This window comes from Cydia amplana, chromosome 2 (genome assembly GCF_948474715.1).
Source record: "Cydia amplana chromosome 2, ilCydAmpl1.1, whole genome shotgun sequence".
Classification (NCBI taxonomy): domain Eukaryota; kingdom Metazoa; phylum Arthropoda; class Insecta; order Lepidoptera; family Tortricidae; genus Cydia; species Cydia amplana.
The window spans coordinates 20,086,422-20,106,110 of record NC_086070.1 but is presented as its reverse complement, the minus strand read 5'-3'; the positions used below and the strand labels follow the sequence as shown (position 1 = coordinate 20,106,110).

General features: G+C 35.3%; 1 protein-coding gene across 1 annotated transcript; it reads left to right on the top strand.

Annotated features, from left to right (window-relative positions):
• The first annotated feature begins 2,053 nt into the window (after positions 1 to 2,053).
• Positions 2,054 to 4,035, top strand: LOC134661291 (uncharacterized). Its single transcript, XM_063517289.1, has 2 exons — positions 2,054 to 2,542; positions 3,875 to 4,035. Exons 1-2 carry the CDS (start codon positions 2,059 to 2,061, stop codon positions 4,033 to 4,035), a joined length of 645 nt encoding a protein of 214 aa, XP_063373359.1. The 5' UTR covers positions 2,054 to 2,058.
• The last annotated feature ends 15,654 nt before the right edge of the window (positions 4,036 to 19,689 follow it).

Below are 19,689 nucleotides of genomic sequence, written 5' to 3'. Positions count from 1 at the left end.
GAGTAAGCACTTAGAGATTACTTCCGTTGCTGTGAAAATATTCGACCCATTCTATCATTGCTGTATGTATTTGTATTCAAAATTAATATTTTTATTAAATAAGAAACCAAATGAGTCTTAAAATACATAGTTTCTACCTGCGACGGCACGGCCTCTTCAACAGTTAAATTGTATACCAACCTAATTGCCTAATGATTAGTCCATGCCTAATGTTTGATTTTTAAACTAATACTGTTAGTTACGGTCGCAATAAAATAACCCAGTACATTTGCAAGCGGCAGATTTAATAGTTTCCATCTGCACAAATGAAGTCTTAATGTCACGACTTCGAAATATATTTGTTTACTGGATTTCAACACCAACGATATTAGGTATATGGGCCACCCCACACTACCGCCTCCCAAGCGTCGGTGTCTTGTCAACTCTACGGCTGCTGCTTGACGCAACGTTGGCGCTACTGCGCAGCGACGCCATTTTCTATAGCGCTGACTAGACGTCGACGCTCAAAAGACGCTAGTGTGGCGGGCTGGGGGGTGCCTAATGCATCGTCATCAATGTAAAAGCTGCAGCACTTTGCAGCGTAATGGCCGAATTCAAAGCGTGGCCGCTTCATGTGCATTTAGGTAATTGATAGGCGAAATTACTGAGCAGCCAGTAAAGGCACAGTTTTAGTTATAAATGGCGAACACTAGTGGTTCAAAAACATTTTATAAAAATTGGCCAAGAGAATGTTGGGCCATGCTCAGTGTAGGGTTCCGTAGTTACCATTTCGTCAGAATAGGCTAAACGGGGGGGGGCGGTACATTACAATTATTACAAGCAAAAGGGAGCACAGCGTTTTGTATACGAATTTTTACTAAGAAGAAAAGATTTTCTGTAATAACTCAAAAACGGATAAAGTGATCATGTTCGCTAAAGTTTTCATTTAATAATTTTCTTAAGCTCTGTTTTTAGGGTGTGTTTCATATTTTTTGGACCCATGGTTCAAAAATTAGAAGGAGGGAAGGGGGGGGCACATTTTTGTTTCTTTCGGAGTGATTATTTTCGAAAATATTCATTTATCAAAAACTGTTTGTTAAAGACCCCTGTTCGTTTTGAAAGATCTATCCAACAATACCCCAAACTGTAGGTTTGAAGCGAAAAAAAAAATTACACCTCCACTTTACATTTAGGGGAGGTAGGGACCTACCTTAAAATTTTTTTTTTAGATTTTATTGTACGACTTTGTCGGATTTATTGATTTACACATCCATGCCATATTGCAGCTTTCTAGCACTAACGATCACGGAGCAAAGCCTCGAACAGACAGGCGGACAGACAGACAGACGGACATGGCGAAACTATAAGGGTTCCTAGTTGACTACGGAACCCTAAAAAGGTCGCTTCTGTGGACAATACAATAAAAGTTTACTACTATGGTCCCGTTCCCGTATCCCGTTTTTCTTATTTCAGTCTCAAGTACAGAGAAAATGTATCCCGCCTGTAAAGGTGCCACATAAAAATTTGACAGGTGTATTCCCGATAGATTCTGTAGAGCTTTTGCTTTTTAATCACAATACAGAACTATGAAAAGCGGCATTAAGTAACAATACCTTTAGCGTAGGTATTAATAATTTCCTTTAAACGGTTTACATCATCAACGAAGCTCTTTTCAAATTCATTAAGTACTTACTACAACTATGACAAATTACCACTTCTAAGGCTCATAAAACATCTACTCAATCAGTTGTATTCAAATGTACAAGACGTATTTTAATTCGAAACAGTAACTAGACATACAAAATGGTTGGATTCCTTGGGAAAGATACAGTTTTTGGCAATTATTTAAATAAACACTTTCAAAAAATGCTTAAGCCATTGAATTTGCCTATGTCTATTTTGATGTGTGAAAATTACGAAATTTCTGGCGGATTTGTGACTCCAATATGCTCTTTGCGCAAAGTTAAATCCTTCCTGACGACACTTGGTTTCCTTATTATTGTATATTATCGTTACAACTCTTCTGTGGTCATTAATGAAATAAATTCAGGAAATTCTGAAATAACACCATTCGTCGTTATGTCAGTATATATTGACAATCTTTATTTTTCCTGTGTGTATATCGCTATATTCCTAGCTAACGTCAGAAATACCACGGACAATACCGCACTTATTATAAACCTTCAAAAAGCTTTAAGAAATTTACGTTACGTAAATATTCACTTAAAAACGTTAACTATTTGGAACATTATTTCAATGCTTACAATTGTGTTGTATTTTTTTATTACTTTCTTTACTACGTGTGATAAATATACTATGTCATCGATATTAAACCTTTTTCCCCTGATGTATTTCGATATTCACATAATATACACATATCGTATGATGTGGATTATTAAAGAAGAATTAAAAATGTGGTTAAATGAAATGCAACAATATCGGGAAACATGCCTTAAATCGGCGGAGTATAAGAACATGCCAAGCGGAAATAGAAAATTTGAAACATTCCAATATATTTTCAATGCTTTTGACATATACAGAAAAGTCTGTAAAGTCCCGGTAAGTTCATACTTACCTTCATTATTACTTACCTTACCTTACCTCCAGCCGATTTACTATTTACAATACTGATATTGTTTATGTATTCATTAGTACATAATTAACGATTTAATTATGTTTTAAACTGTTTATACGACAACGGTTTCACTCACTTAAATTTTTAGTCGCTATTGGCGACATGTTTCGGGCCCTTCGGGAGTCCTTCCTCAGCGCGCGCGCAACGAGCGACGAGGCGGGCGGCGCGATCAGTGCACGAGTTGCAGTCGCCGCGAGCACTCGAGCCTGAGGAAGGACCTCCGAAGGGCCCGAAACATGTCGCCTATAGGAACTAAAAATTCAAGTGAGTGAAACCGTTGTCGTATAAAGGGTTTAAAATATGTCTCACGAAAGTTTAATATCGATTAATTATGTTTACTTAATATTTGTTTTCAGATTTCTTCCCAAGTATTGAGTTTAGTTATCCACTCCCTTTTATACCTACAAGTTAATATAGATTTAAAAAAACTATACCCTGAACAAAGTGTTTTGTCGGTAAGCATCTATTGACATTAGTTAATTGATATATTATATGTTTTACTAAAAAATTTACCATCCTGTTAGTTCGTGCTATATTTTTAAAATCTTTAAAATCGTTTCATTGCACTGAAACCTACGTCTCGATCTAATTTGCGGTTGTATCCAAAATACACGATGTACATCGAATATAGTCAGAATAGGTTCTTCTAAATCTGTTTTTTTTTTTTTAGTTTCTTCTGGGACGTAAGAAATTATCGCTCTATATATGGGTACTTAAAAATGTTCTACTATTGTCGATCGCTTGTTACGCCTGCGAACGTTTCTACATACTTATGCAAAAAGCCGATGAAATGTGTAATAATTTACTTAATATTGAAATTCCAGGTATTAATTAATTAATTTTTTATCACATAGCCCAGTATTAAGTCTATTGCTTTAAGCCTAGTTTATTGTATATTCCATCAACTCTCAATAAAAGTCCTTAGACCCCGGCCATTGCTGCCACTGTGTGCGTCCCATGACACTGGCAAGGGCAGCATCGCCTCGATTTACCCGTTTCATATCATTAAAGTGTCAAGCGGGCCTCTACGTGTTGTGTTCGGCTCTGCGGAAGCCTCCTAAATGTCCGGAACACCATTTTTCTAGGCAAAGATGTTATAATTATATATGTTTGTAATAGTCCACAATAAATACCTATATACGCATGAAATCTAAACCTATGTGTCGCATTGGTGGACGATTAATTTACCATCGTTAGACATTGTTATGCAACTAACCTGAATCTGGATCGGAACTAATCAATCTTGAAAAATGTTCGCAGATGACTTTCGGCGATTGTGCAAGAATGTGGCGCGACTGAAACGGGCGCGTTTTGAGCGCGTGCGAGTCTGTGGCATACCACTGCAGTTCAGGCTGGTGTTGCAGACCATTGGAGTGATCACCGGGTACACCGCCGTTATATTGCAGTTTAACATCGGCTAAACCCTTCGGTTGGCTGGCTTATCGTTGATTAATTTTAGATGGGATCCGTAAAAAAATATCTTTATTAATAAACTAGTTATTCGCAGAAGTACAGGGGGACATTTAACCCCGGGGCGTCATCTTATACGGCTCTCCCTTCATAAAGGTTTAGTGTGCAAAAATAGCAACTTTATAAGTATAACCATACCTCCGATTAGCAAATATATGTGTTGCATAATAAATATTTATTTCACGATGCTACGATAAGGTGGTATGATGCACAATATTTCTGTACGTTTTAGAAAAGTAGTAAATACAAATAAATTGTATAAAACTAATCATATTAACGTTTTATTTTACATACAGCAGAATTTCTTCGTGAATAGGTAAAATTAACATAGAATATTCCGTTCCAATTTTCACAAGTACTACTTCATTTCTTTCCAATTATTTACCTACTTTGGTAATTATGATAATAGTAATGTTTTTCTTAATAATTATATTAATGATGTCTGCGCCGTATAAATTATGTTAAACTCGCAGTTTTCGTCGAATTCACACGATTAAGTAGTGGAACTCTAGAAATGTCATTATTTTAAGAAGTACAGAAGATATACACAATCGCGTACCTACATTTTAAATTAATTTGAAAACTGGCGGGTCAGACAACATTTCTTGCACCAAAAGCACGTTCTAAAATTCAGGTTCAGTTTCTCTATTCTGTTCCAAAATGTTGTACATAGGTGAAACAAATGCCGACAATATCAATAGTGGCATAGCCCATATAACTACGTCGGCACTCATTTTTGCTAACCAGTAGTTAGGTTACAGTTTTGAAAATATTTTATTCATAAAACTTGCGGTTTTTGTTAATAAAAATATACAATGACAGAAGTTTGTTTACTTTTTACAAGACAGGTGTCAAAGGTTAGATTGCCATATAAAATTGAAAATATTAGTTCGCGTTTCTGCCACGACTCTTCTCTTTCCGCACAGACTCTACGACTTTGTTGGATTTATTGATTTACACATCCATGCCAAATTGCAGCTTTCTAGCACTAACGATCACGGAGCAAAGCCTCGAACAGACAGGCAGACAGACAGACAGACGGACATGGCGAAACTATAAGGGTTCCTAGTTGACTACGGAACCCTAAAAAGGTCGCTTCTGTGGACAATACAATAAAAGTTTACTACTATGGTCCCGTTCCCGTATCCCGTTTTTCTTATTTCAGTCTCAAGTACTGAGAAAATGTATCCCGCCTGTAAAGGTGCCGCGAAAAAATTTGACAGGTATATTCCGTAGAGCTTTCGCTTTTTAATCACAATACCGAACTATGAAAAGCGGCATTAAGTAACAATACCTTTAGCGTAGGTATTAATAATTTCCTTTAAACGGTTTACATCATCAACGAAGCTCTTTTCAATTTCATTAAGTACTTACTTACTACAACTATGACAAATTACCACTTCTAAGGCTCATAAAACTTCTAGTCTATCAGTTGTATTCAAATATACAAGACGTATTTTAATTCGAAACCGTAACTAGATATACAAAATGGTTGGATTCCTTGGGAAAGATACAGTTTTTGGCAATTATTTAAATAAAAACTTTGAAAAAATGCTTAAGCCATTGAATTTGCCTATGTCTATTTTGATGTGTGAAAATTACGAAATTTCTGGCGGATTTGTGACTCCAATATGCTCTTTGCGTAAAGTTAAATCCCTCCTGACGACACTTGGTTTCCTTATTATTGTATATTATCGTTACAACTCTTCTGTGGTCATTAATGAAATAAATTCAGGAAATTCTGAAATAACACCATTCGTCGTTATGTCAGTATATATTGACAATCTTTATTTTTCCTGTGTGTATATCGCTATATTCCTAGCTCACGTCAGAAATACCACGGAAAATACCGCACTTATTATAAACCTTCAAAAAGCTTTAAGAAATTTACGTTACGTAAATATTCACTTAAAAACGTTAACTATTTGGAACATTATTTCAATGCTTACAATTGTGTTGTATTTTTTTATTAATTTCTTTACTACGTGTGATAAATATAATATGTCATCGATATTAAATTTATTTCCCCTGATGTATTTCGATATTCACATAATATACACATATCGTATGATGTGGATTATTAAACAAGAGTTAAAAATGTGGTTAAATGAAATGCAGCGATATCGGGAAAGATGCCTTAAATCGGCGGAGTATAAGGACATGTCATGCGGAAATAGAAAATTTGAAACATTCCAATATATTTTCAATGCTTTTGACATATACAAAAAAGTCTGTAAAGTCTCGGTAAGTTCATACTTACAATACTGATGTTGTTTGTAAGTATACTTCATACTTGTATTCATTTTAGTACAGAATTAACGATTTAATTAAGTATATTTTTTATTTGTTTTCAGATTTCTTCCCAAGTATTGAGTTTAGTTATCCACTCCCTTTTATATGTACAAGTGAATATAGACATAAAAAAACAGCACCCTGAAATAAGTGTTTTGTCGGTGAGCATCTTCATCATTGGTTGAGCATCAAATTAACATTAGTTAATTGATATTTTAAAATTATAAAATCTTGACAATTGTTTTTTATGGTCGAATTTAAAATTAAAAGGAGTTTGATCGTGTTCGGTAGTAAGTATTATAAGCCCAAATGAATTAACTTTATAATGTTTTACAAAAAAAAAATTACCATCCTCTCAGTTAATGCTATATTTTTAAAATCTTTAAAATCGTTTCATTGCACTGAAACCTACGTCTCAATCCGATTTGCGGTTGTATTCAACATACACGCTGTACATCAAATATAGTCAATAGGTTCTTCTAAATCTTTTTTTTTTTAGTTTCTTCTGGGACGTAAGAAATTATCGCTCTATATATGGGTACTTAAAAATGTTCTACTCTTGTCTTTCTCTTGTTACGCCTGCGAACGTTTCTACATACTTATGCAAAAAGCCGATGAAATGTGTAATAATTTACTTAATATTGAAATTCCAGGTAATAATTAATTAATTTTTTATCACATAGCCCAGTATTAAGTCCATCGCTTTCACCCAAAAGCCTAGTTTATTGTATATTCCATCGATTCTCAATAAAAGTCCTTAGACCCCGGCGGTTGGCCGCTGCCGGGCAAGGGCAGCATCGCCTCGGTTTACCCTTACATCTCATTAAAATGTCAAACGGGCCTCTAGGTGTTGCGTTCGGCTCCACGGGAGGCTTCTAAGTGACCGGAACACCATTTTTCTAGGCAAAGATGTTATAATTATTATATTTTAACTTAAAGCTTAAATAATACAAATACGATTTATCATCGTTGGACATTGTCTTTGCAACTAACTTGAATCTGGATCGGAACTAATCAATCTTGAAAAATGTTCGCAGATGACTTTCGGCGATTGTGCAAGAATGTGGCGCGGCTGAAACGCGCCCGTTTCGAGCGCGTGCGAGTTTGTGGCGTACCACTGCAGTTCAGGCTCGTGCTGCAGACCATCGGAGTGATCACCGGGTACACCGCCGTTATGTTGCAGTTTAATATCGGCTAAACCCTTCGGTTGGCTGGCTTATGGTTGATTAATTTTAGATGGGAGCCGTAAAAAAATATCTTTATAAATAAACTAGTTATTCGTAGAAGTACAGGGGGACATTTAACCCCGGGGCATCTTCTTATACGGCTCTCCCTTCATAAAGGTTTAGTGTGCAAAAATAGCAACTTTATAAGTATAACTATACCTCTAAATATATAATATAAATATTTATTTCACGATGCTACCATAAGGTGGTATGATGCACAATATTTCTGTACGTTTTAGAAAAGTAGTAAATACAAATCAATTGTATAAAACTAATCATATTAACGTTTTATTTTACATACAGCAGAATTTCTTCGTGAATAGGTAAAATTAACATAGAATATTCCGTTCCAATTTTCACAAGTACTACTTCATTTCTTTCCAGTTATTTACTTTTGGTAATTATGATAATTGTAATGTTTTTCTTAATGATGATATTAATGATGTCTGCGCCGTATAAATTATGTTATATACTCACATTTTTCGTCGAATTCATACACTAAATGAAGTAGTGGAACTCTAGAAATATCATTATTTTAAGAAGTACAGAAGATACACAATCGCGTACATTTTAAATTAATTTGAAAACTGGCGGGTCAGACAACATCTACTTGCACCAAAAGCATGTTCTAAAATTCAGGTTCAGTTTCTCTATTCTGTTCCAAAATGTTGTACATAGGTGAAACAAATATGTCAATAGTGGCCTATAACTACGTCGGCACTCATTTTTGCTAACCAGTAGTTAGGCTACAGTATCCCTAACTTCCGGGAAAAGAAGAGACTATTTTAGTTTATTCGAAACGTGTATAACCAATGTATCTCTATGATGTAAGCACTATAATAATTTTTAAGAAAAAAAAACCGACTTCTATGCGGTCCGGTGAAAGATTATTGTAGATGGTGCGCTATGTAGAAAAGGAAGCATTTCGTTTCTGTAAGGCTCGCAGTTCTAACCTACCTAACCCACTTTTGTTCGGTTCTGTGAGGATAGCAGTTCAAACCTAACCTAACCCACTTAACGGCGCATGCGGTGCGGTGTACGGGGGTTTGAGCGGGAGGGGTTTGGCCTCATCATACTTTATACCTACATTTTATAATAATCTTATACTTAATATAATTATTGGCTTTGCATGCCTTCGGGCTAAATGCGCTGATACCTGCATCCTGTGTAACATCCATTATGTACGTGCATTTTAGCAAATAAAATTTTGAACTTTGAACTTTGAACATTTTATTATAGTGGTTTATTTAGTTTAGGTATCATAGTGGTTTTCTGGGTCAAGGTCCGGGTCTGTGTCCGAGTCCGAGTCCGAGTCCGGGTCTAGTCCAGGTCCGAGTCCGAATCCAAGTCCAGGTCCGGGTCCGGGTCCGAACCGGATCCGGGTACGAGTCCGGATCTGGATCCGAGTCCGGGTCCCAGTCCAAGTCAAAGTCGAAATTCGAAATCACCAAACATGTACTATGCGTCGTTGAAGAGTTCTTTTCTGATCATCATCAGCAGTTCCAGTTCATCAAATTCGACAGTTTTTAATGTTAATGCTTTATTTTATGATGAAAATACAGAAAATTCTATACGTGTGCCTTTAAGATTTGAGGAGTTCCCTCGATTTCTCATGGATCCCATGTTCAGAACTTGAGCTTGACATAAATATGGCTTAAAAACCTAACTTGCTTAACAAACATAACGAAAAGAAAAAATCGCCAAACGCGAGCTATGCGTCGTTAAAGAGTTTCGTTCTGGTCATCATCAGCAGTTACACTTCCTCAAATGTTACTTTTTAAATGTATATGCTTGATTTGTTGATTAAAACACAACAATCACTATATGTATGCCTTTAAGATTTGAGGAGTTCCCTCGATTCCTTATGGATCTCATCATCAGAACTCGAGCTTGACAGAAATGTGGCTTAAAAACTAAACTTGCTTAATAAACATAACGAAGAGGACAAATCGCCAAACGTGAACTATGGGTCGTTGAAGAGTTCTGTTCTGATATCATCAGCAGTTCCACTTCATCAAATGCGACAGTTTTTAATAAAAATGCTTGATTTTCTGATGAAAATACAAAAATCTCTATACGCACACCTTTAAGATTTGAGGAGTTCCCTCGATTCCTCATGGATCCCATCATCAGAACTCGAGCTTGACAAAAATGTGGCTTAAAAACTTAACTTGCTTAACAAACATAACGAAGAGGACAAATCGCCAGAACTATGCGTCGTTGAAGAGTTCTGTTCTGATCATCATCAGCAGTTCCACTTCATCAAATGTCACGTTTCTGAATGTATATGCTTGATTTGTTGATAAAAACACAAAAATCACTATATGTATGCCTTTAAGATTTGAGGAGTTCCCTCGATTCCTCATGGATCCCATCATCAGAACTGGATTTTGACAAAAACGGGACCAATCTGTATGCATATACCTACAATCAAAAAAAGAATTTTCAAAATCGGTCCAGTAATGACGGAGATATGGAGTAACAAACATAAAAAAAAAAAAAAAAAAAAAAACATACAACCGAATTGATAACCTCCTTCTTTGAGATTTGGAAGTCGGTTAAAAAGGGATAAGTTTGAACCCATTTTCATTGCTCTTGAGCTTAGTACGAACTTATATGGTTGAAAATAATAATCCAGTCTAGCTAATTAACCAAAACAAAACCGCGTTTTCTAAAGACTTAAACTTTCATTATTCTAGCGAAACCGAAATGAGTGCACAGGCCAGTACCCTTTGTTCTTGAGTCGAAGGAAGCCAATCGACAAATAACTATCGGATGCTCGCATAAAATTCTGAAGAATTTTGTAATTTCATCTTTATATCTTTACAGCTTACGACCGTTTTCAGTTTTCATGTTTGTAATTTTTACGACATTGCTAAAATTTCTCATTTCGTAGTGCCTCATTCAGGCCCCTGGCAACGCGCAATTATTACTGTAGCGGACAACAATGAAAGTATTGTGCCCGTTACGCCTGAATGAGGATAATTTGCTTAGTCCAGCCAGGGAAATAGTGAGCTGATTGGAGAATGAAATATTTTCAAAATTCACCATTTTTTACGTATAAACATATGCTGTTTTGAATTTTTACCAACTTAGCTGTTGATCATGATACTCGTTTTTGATGTTTGTCGCTCCAACGAAGTAGGTATAAGCAGATACTTGTACAGCTATATTGGTATAATGTGTCACGTGGAGGGTCTATTAAACATGTCATTTTGCACCAATAAACAGAGCGTTCCTTGCATTTCACGCCTGTCTGCACAATATATAAGCAGATATATGAATTATAAGCAGGTATATTATTAATTTGATTGTTACTCTTACAAAAGTCACACTCACGACATAATCAACAGAGAGTTTATATTAAAAGTTAAAAGTGACTTGCTTCTGTGGGAATTATGATATTATATTTACATGATACCGACGACGTTGAGTCTCGCGCTCCCGGGAAATACAATTTTTGTTTTAAAATGAAAAATAAAATCAATAACTTTAGTCGTATTCATTCATAAATACTAATAGAATAAGTTAATAAAATGACAAATTAAAAAAAAATACACAATTTAGTTTCTAATTATGAACATATAATTGCACATTAAATCTTAAATTTAGGATTATTAAATTTAAAACAATGCACATATTCCATAAAATATTACTCAATAATAATGTTCTTATGCTTGTGGTTAAATTTTCATGCGAACGAATCGACATCTCTCATAATGAAAGAACTTTCGGTGGGTAATTAATTTCCAGAGTCAGACCTGGAATCCCCAAACGCCTTCGCTGACCTTTTTCTTAATAAATTAGAAAAGGTTTTGGAACGTTACTATTGGTTATATATTCAATTAATAAATGAATAAATAAAGGGAATTTGTTTAATACTGTAAAATTAATATTAACTACAAGTGTTTTATTATACTAATTTCAAAATATTACAAGAGATAATAATTATAAATAAGTTTATCAAAATAAATATGAGACGTGAAAATGTTTTATTGTTCGTAAACAAACTTTTTTCATATTTTTGTAATCAGTGAAAAAACCGATATAATTACCGCTTTGCGATAAATGCGATTGATTGACATTTGATAAGTCATATCAGTTAGCTGTCAGATTATGTGATTTAGCAGATTCTAGGTCTGTGGATTTTTGGTATTAAGAAAAGGTAAAGGTGACAGTCCATTTCAAACGACAGCTGCACTACTATTCATTTTACTATGGAAATTGACAGTAACAGCGACGCGTTCGTAGTGCAGCTGCGGTCAGAAATGGAATGTTACCCTAATAGGGTAGATATTTTTACTGATATGGTCGAATGGATTTACCCGAGTTTGAAGTTAAGCGACACATAGCCCTATTAGGGTAACATTCCAGTGAACTCAACTCATCGGTTAGTAAAGTGAATTCAGTTCGAGTATCCATGTTTTCCCTTCGCAAATGACCCTGCGTTAATTAGTCGGTTTCTGCTTCCGTTAATCTATTAACTTCTGACCCATATACTTTTGCTGCTTACTAAGTGATTTTTCATGCCTTTGCTAATTTAAACGGAAATGAAAGCGATGGCGGGCTTAAGAAAACAGCTTTGCAATTGTCATGAATTTATCGTATTTTTAGCAGAGTTGGAAAGAAAGGGATGTATGTATTTTATTAGTATTCATTTACTTATTTTCGTGCCTTATGCGACATCAATTAAAGTGATTTGAAAAACAAAAATCCAATACCATTAAAAATAAAAGCAACCTTGAAGCACGTATAAACTTCGTAAAACTTTTTATACGAAAAAAATAACTTGGCAAAAACAAATTTTAACAATCCCTCTAAGAAAAACCAACTTTGGATAAACTTTTGATTTTTTGAATATTAGTGAAACCTTAAGTTGTGAGCGTGTATTTGGAATTGGATGAGGCTACTTGAAGCGATGATACTCATTAAATAATATACAATTTGAGAGCAAGAAATAGAAATAATGTTTTTTTATAATTAAAAGATCTTGGCTTTATTCTTCCTTCCAGTTTAATTTTTTTGAGCCACTGTACATGAATTCCAAATATGATTTCAGTTGTCATGATTAGAATTTTATAACAAAGCAATATGCCTAAAATACAATAAAACTAAAAAATTCGATCTTTGTAAAAAAATGCCATTCAATTCAGGATATTTTCACCCCACCAGCCCACCACGATACTATTCCTATACAATTTCCATGCCCATTTAGCTGAACGACCTGTCGATGTAGTTGATATAGTTAGATATAAAGCTTTTATTAGGTCGACCTGTATGTAACTATGTAATGGAATCTAAGGTAACTAATTTAACCATCTTCCAAGAATCGTAGCGTCATGAAAATCGGCAGCTAACATGTAATGGAATCTAAGGTAACTAATTTATCCATCTTCGAAGGATCGTAGCGTCATGAAAATTGGCAGCTGTATGTAGTTCTGATGACAATACAATAATATGGTACTGTCGAACTGATCTGAAGATGGAGACAGGAGGTGGCCATAGGAACTCTCGATCTGTATATAACTAACATGTAATGGAATCTAAGGTAACTAATTTAACCATCTTCCAAGGATCGTAGCGTCATGAAAATTGGCAGCTGTATGTAGTTCTGATGACAATACAATAATATGGTACTGTCGAACTGATCTGAAGATGGAGACAGGAGGTGGCCATAGGAACTCTGTGATGAAACAACGCAACCTAATTGTGTTAGGGGATTTCAGAATTGTCTCGATGAGTATTAGTTGTCTGTCGTAAGAAAAGTACAGTCAGCAATAAAAGCTTGTACCAAAAATTAAATTTTTGCCAAGAGGTCTGAAGCAATTTCTAAATGTGTTCGGGGCTCTCAGAGTCTTATTCTCGAATCTAGATATCATGTCTGGTGGTAGTCTACATATGGTCTACATTTGAATTTTGCCGCAAATAGATACTATGACTATGTATATCTAATAAAAGTCAATGTTTAAGGCCTGTGCACACCGGCTGCGTGTGCGTGACGTGCACGTGCGCGTGCAGCGTTGTAGTATACAGATCCTTATGAGTGGCGGCACACCGCTTGCGTGACGTGTGCGTGTGCGGCTCCAACATTTTAGCGCACGCGCACGTGCACGTCACGCACACGCAAGCCGGTGTGCACAGGCCTTTAATATGTTTGGATATTTAGAGGTATGTTATTCGTTACCGAAAAAATGGTTGAACGAATTCGGATGAAATTTGATACAGAAATAGATAAGTAGATAAATTGGTACTTGTAAGTCATAAACAAGATTGATCAAGTTCTGTATACTAGGTACTTTAGAATCTTTAGATACGGGGGTCCTTTTTAAGGCTCGAACTGAATTTTCGTTTCTGAATACAGCTACGTATGTGTCACAACAAAAGACGATAAAAGCATCAAGATTGATGACACATCGATAACTTCACCAACTTAGCAACAAGTCCATTTAGACAAAAATCAACTTTAAGGCGGTGCCGTAAACGTGTTACCGGATGTCTATTGTGAATAGTGAAAAGAAGGGAGATGCCAAAGCGATAATGGATTGCGTCACAGCAAAGGATTCCAGCAGTATCTTTACAATTGCTGACTGAGCACGGGGCAACTTAAAAGCTACGGCGTACCAGTATAAAATGTTATACTTGTAGGCTAACTAGCCCAATCCCAATAAGGCCTAGGTTCCCCTCTGGGTTGGAAGGTCAGATGGTAGTCGCTTATGTAAAAACTAGTGCCCCCGCCAATTCCTGGGTTTAATTGCCAAGCGGACCCCAGGCTCACATGAGCCGTGGCAAAATGCCGGGACTTGTAGGACTTGTAGGCTAACTAGCTATTTAACTAGGTTTCGACTAAAGGTGACAGTACAGTCCATTTCCAACCGCAGCTGCACTACTTCATTTGACTATGGAAATTGACAGTAACAGCGACGCGTTCAGTACCAGTAGTGCAGCTGCGGTCAGAAATGGAATGTTACCCTAACTGTGACATTCGGATGGTAAATGCAACTGCAATCGTCGCAAGCGTTGTCACTGTCAGTTTCGTACTCATAAAATAATTAAAAAAAAAAAAAAATTATGAAAATTATACTGAAGCGCCAAATCCTAAATGTTGAATTACTAAATCCCTATGATACAATTTATATTGGAATTATGATTTTAATGCTAGTTAAGGCGAAGTTAAGTACTAAAGGCGAATTTAGGGCACTTAGTTTTACCAACCCTTATTTTTAATGAACTGCAACATTGATAACTGGATATGATCTTAGACGAGGAGGATCAGATTACTTTGGTTTTCCCTAAAACCAACGGCGCAATGGGAATACCATGTTCAGCCAGGTCTCTTGTGGAAGCTTAGTGTTGGTTAAAGGGATGGAGTCGTTTGATAGGTTGCAATCTGTCAAACGACTCGTATTATGATTGAGGTGTACTTTTAGCACAAACGAAAATACTCGTTTTATCCAAATAGACGCACGTACCGCGTTGACGTAGATAAAAACTGAGCATGTTTAGTATAATACTTATAATACCTACTTAATAAACATATCTGCTGGTACCTAGTCGTTTTTAACCTAGGTACTTCTAATAGTCGTATCAATAGGAAACTTATAAAGGGATAATAATGTAATCCATATGACTATACAATATTTTGGAACTATCAAGATGATCTATAGATGTATTTAGTAATGGGCAAAATTCAGAGATAGGTAGGATTATAACCAGGGATCGGATATTCGGATCGATATTTACCTAAACTTGGCAAAATCCCGGAAATTGTTGGGAAAATATGGAGTCGGCTTCTTTTTTATTATAAGTTTAATAAATATGCTCCGGGACTCCGGGATCGCACGAAATGACATAAGATGGTACAAATTTACCTACATGTTTAGTTTATGGCTATTTTTGACTATTTTTGTAGAAGGGCAAAAATTTGAGACCACGGGCATAATGTCGTCCTTGAAACGTCGAAGGAAAACAATTTCTAAAGTACTCATAGTTTTAAAAGTACTAGTACTCACGACAAGTTCCGTTAAACTAAGTTATGATAGTGATACTTCGCTAGTTGAATAAATCTCAGGTAAATTGAATTTAATATTTCTCCATAGTAAATTACATTAAATACATAATAAATAAGCGTATTAAAATGTTCAAATATGAGTTTAGATTGCCTTGTTACATAGTTAACAAATCCCGGGAAATCCCAGGAAATTTATTACGAAAATAAAGTCGAGTCCGTCTCCATACCGTTCACGCCGCCAAAGTTTAGGTAAATATCGATCCGAATATCCGATCCCTGATTATAACTATGATATAACTTAACGGTTTTAGGTTCATCGCATATGGATAACTTATAAATATTATGATACTAAATAGTACCTACTTATAAAAATATTTTTCTTTTGGAAAATTGTTGTCACAGTGTCATCATCATTACCTATATTAAAACGTGAGTTTAAAAAAAATAATTAATTAAAAATTAAAAAACACGACTGCAGTTTAAAAGCGAACTGAAAAGCTAAAAATAATTTTAGTTATGTTAGTTACTCAACTTAATGAATGTACATTAGAATATAAGTGTTCAGTCAGGGTCATAAACAGCAAATGCAAAAGTTTAGGCTCATTTAGGATCGTCACTGTACCTGTATATTTTATTTCAATTGCAGTCGGGGACCTTGATGTATTAAAATTTTCCCATTTAAAAGGTCCCCGACTGCAATCAAAATAAAATATACAGGTACAGTGACGATCCTAAATGAGCCTAAACTTTTGCATTTGCTGTTTATGATCATGAATGAACACTTATATTCTAAAGTACATTCATTAAGTTGAGTAACTAACATAACTAAAATTATTTTTAGCTTTTCAGTTCGCTTTTAAACTGCAGTCGTGTTTTTTAATTTTTAATTAATTATTTTTATTTTATACATTTTAGTGATCATACAAACTACCTATATTTTTATGATTTAATTTGTTGTGTTACTATGAAACGTTTCATAGTAAATGTTACTATGAAACGTGCTTGAAAACCTAAATAGGTCGGACCCAAAAACCAGACGTATTGAAAAGTGCTAGAGCTCTATCTCTGCAACTACATATTTCCTATAATATTTTTAATACCGCATAATTATAATACCGATATTTAGATAATAATATATGTACATGGTAACCATTACTCAGAATTGCATTTACCTAATGCTGATACAGATGACGCTGATTTATTCGGATCTAAAGTAACACTCGTGGAGTTTACGTGATTACCTCCTCATCAGTTAATCAACGGATTTGAGCGAAAAATGTGGCATCTGATAGATATTACTGCGATTTAGGTTAATAGTACCAGCATAAAATATGTGGGCTTATAGCGAGCTGTAAAAGTTCCTTCGACCCTTTGTGGAGCTCCGTCTTCGGCCTTTATCATTTAGATATTTGTAATATATTTCTGTGTTTGAAGAACTAGTAACTTAGTAAGCATGGACGCGAGCTTGCGTGGAAACGATCCTCTCTCGGTCGCTTCGAGCTGTCTGCCCCTAATTGAACCTTCCTTTTATTATCCGATTCAATAATAATAAATGGTTTAATGGGATTTGCTTTTCTTAACATATTTTGAAAGTTCTTACTTTCTCAAAATTAGACTTAAACCAACATGTCGCATATATATTATTACTCGTCTTTCAAAGCTCTACATTTTGATACCCTACTTGATAGGTTTGCAAGATGTTTTTTTCTTAAGGTTGCGTAATATGACGTATTAAGTCCGCCATATTGATTTTGTAATGACGTCACACAGCCTATGTCACCCGGGATGACGTAAGGATTCTAATGATATATCATACATCTAAATCGGTTAAGGCATTCTGAAGTTATCGTGGAATAAAGAAACTCACATAAATACTTAAATATATACATACAAACATGAACGCTGAAAACAATACACTCTTTTTGTTTGGGCAGTCGTGTAAAAAGTATGCCTGATCTAAAGTAAGATCATACCGACATAAAAATACTCAATAGCGAAATGTTTTTCACGCGTGTCGAATAGACAATAATTCGCTTTTGAATTGAATTAACGTTGACATTTCACCGAAAACTTAAATTTATAATCACTATACGCACAACCAATCAGCGTCGATCAATAGAACATCGCGTTTAAAATTCTGGATTAACATTTCCAATCATGTAGAACTTGCAGTACGAACATTGTACTGAAAGTCAAATACATGCGCGTCAATTCGAACTGGAAATAAGCACGGGAAAGTATGATTGCCAAGTAAAAATACTAATGACACGGTACTATATAAGTACTCTTATTTGTCTTAGGATATAAAATTATTTGAATATTTAGAGAGAGCATTAACAAAACTGCAAAATAAGAGATGTAGTTAGGTACATTGTTGTAATGCTGTAAAAAGGCTCCGATGTAATATTAATATAACAACGTACATACAAAATATGCCAGGAATCTAAAAATAACAAAGTAGAACAGGCCAAATATTAAGGTTTTTACATGAAACTTCCCTAAAATCGAAGAAAACTTAGTAAAACAAGGAGAAATAATAATCGAGATATTAAAAATAAAATATTACTAAAAATATACAAAATAGACATCACCATGTTTAATCCAATAAAAGATGCAAAAGGGCGTTTTTTTTTAAAGTTGTCCCCTACCCTTTTTTTCAAATTTGGGATTTTTTATGTTATTTCTACTCACGAGCTCTTTCTATCCTAATAGGAGAAAAAAACAATTCGAACATATCTACATTGACATTAGAATGATATTTGAATCATATTATTAAATTAAGCTATCATGCGTCTCGTCCGCTCCAATACATGCACGGACAAGTGCAAGCGAATTGCACGATATTTGAATGGCATCAGTTATGTGTCCATTCGAATTGGCCTGACTGAAAGGTTAAGCTTTATACTACAATTAGGTATATGATGTAATGCCATGCTCAATAATATATTTAATATGCTTAAAGAGTGTAGGGTTTTTGGTATTTAGCATACCTACTCGTTCTTAAAGTTAAGGGTAGTTTGAAATTGAAGACTTAGCATACCTACTTAATTCGTTTATACAGTTAAGGGTAGTCTGAAATTGAAGACTATTATGGGTTGGGTATAAAAAGAAACTACACTTGGCGGACGGGTCTCTTTGGTTGTTGAGCCGTGCTAGCAGACGGTTGTTATAAGACGAGATTATTGTGAATTGGAACAAGACAAGAAAATAAATGGATAAATATCTTCAAGGGTGTTGTTATTTTACAAGAGTAACATTTCTCCGATATAAGATTTGTGTTTACTCTAAGTTTTCAACTAGGTAAAAACCCTCAATAACTTAAACATATTCGTAATCAACGAGTATTATTTACCTGTTAAATAGACGTTGCCGCACAGTTGCATTTAGAAAGAGGAATCCAGTGAAACAAGCAAACCGACATCCCTCGCTCGCAACTGTGCGCAAACATTTCTACTATCCAAACATTTGCTTGCATTTTAGAATGCATCCGCCGGGATTTACACATGCACATTCTGTCTCTATTAATCTAAGAATATTATAAATGTGTGTGTAATTCTGTAATATTCCGCTTACCGTTATTTTAAATTTTCTTTTTAAATACTTACTTCTACTTCTAAAAAGGCAATAAACTCTTATGGTTATAAAACTGAATAGTTACTTATACTTAATGTTTGTTTTGTTCGCATGTGAAAGAAGAAAAAACCGGCCAAGTGCGAGTCGGACTCGCGCACGGAGGGTTCCGCACCATCAACAAAAAATAGAGCAAAACAAGCAAAAAAAATAAGCAAAAAAACGGTCACCCTTCCAAGTACTGACCCCGCCCGACGTTGCTTAACTTCGGTCAAAAATCACGTTTGTTGTATGGGAGCCCCACTTAAATCTTTATTTTATTCTGTTTTTAGTATTTGCTGTTATAGCGGCAACAGAAATACATCATCTGTGAAAATTTCAACTGTCTAGTTATCACGGTTCGTGAGATACAGCCTGGTGACAGACGGACGGACGGACGGACGGACGGACGGGCGGACGGACAGACGGACGGACGGACGGACGGACAGCGAAGTCTTAGTAATAGGGTC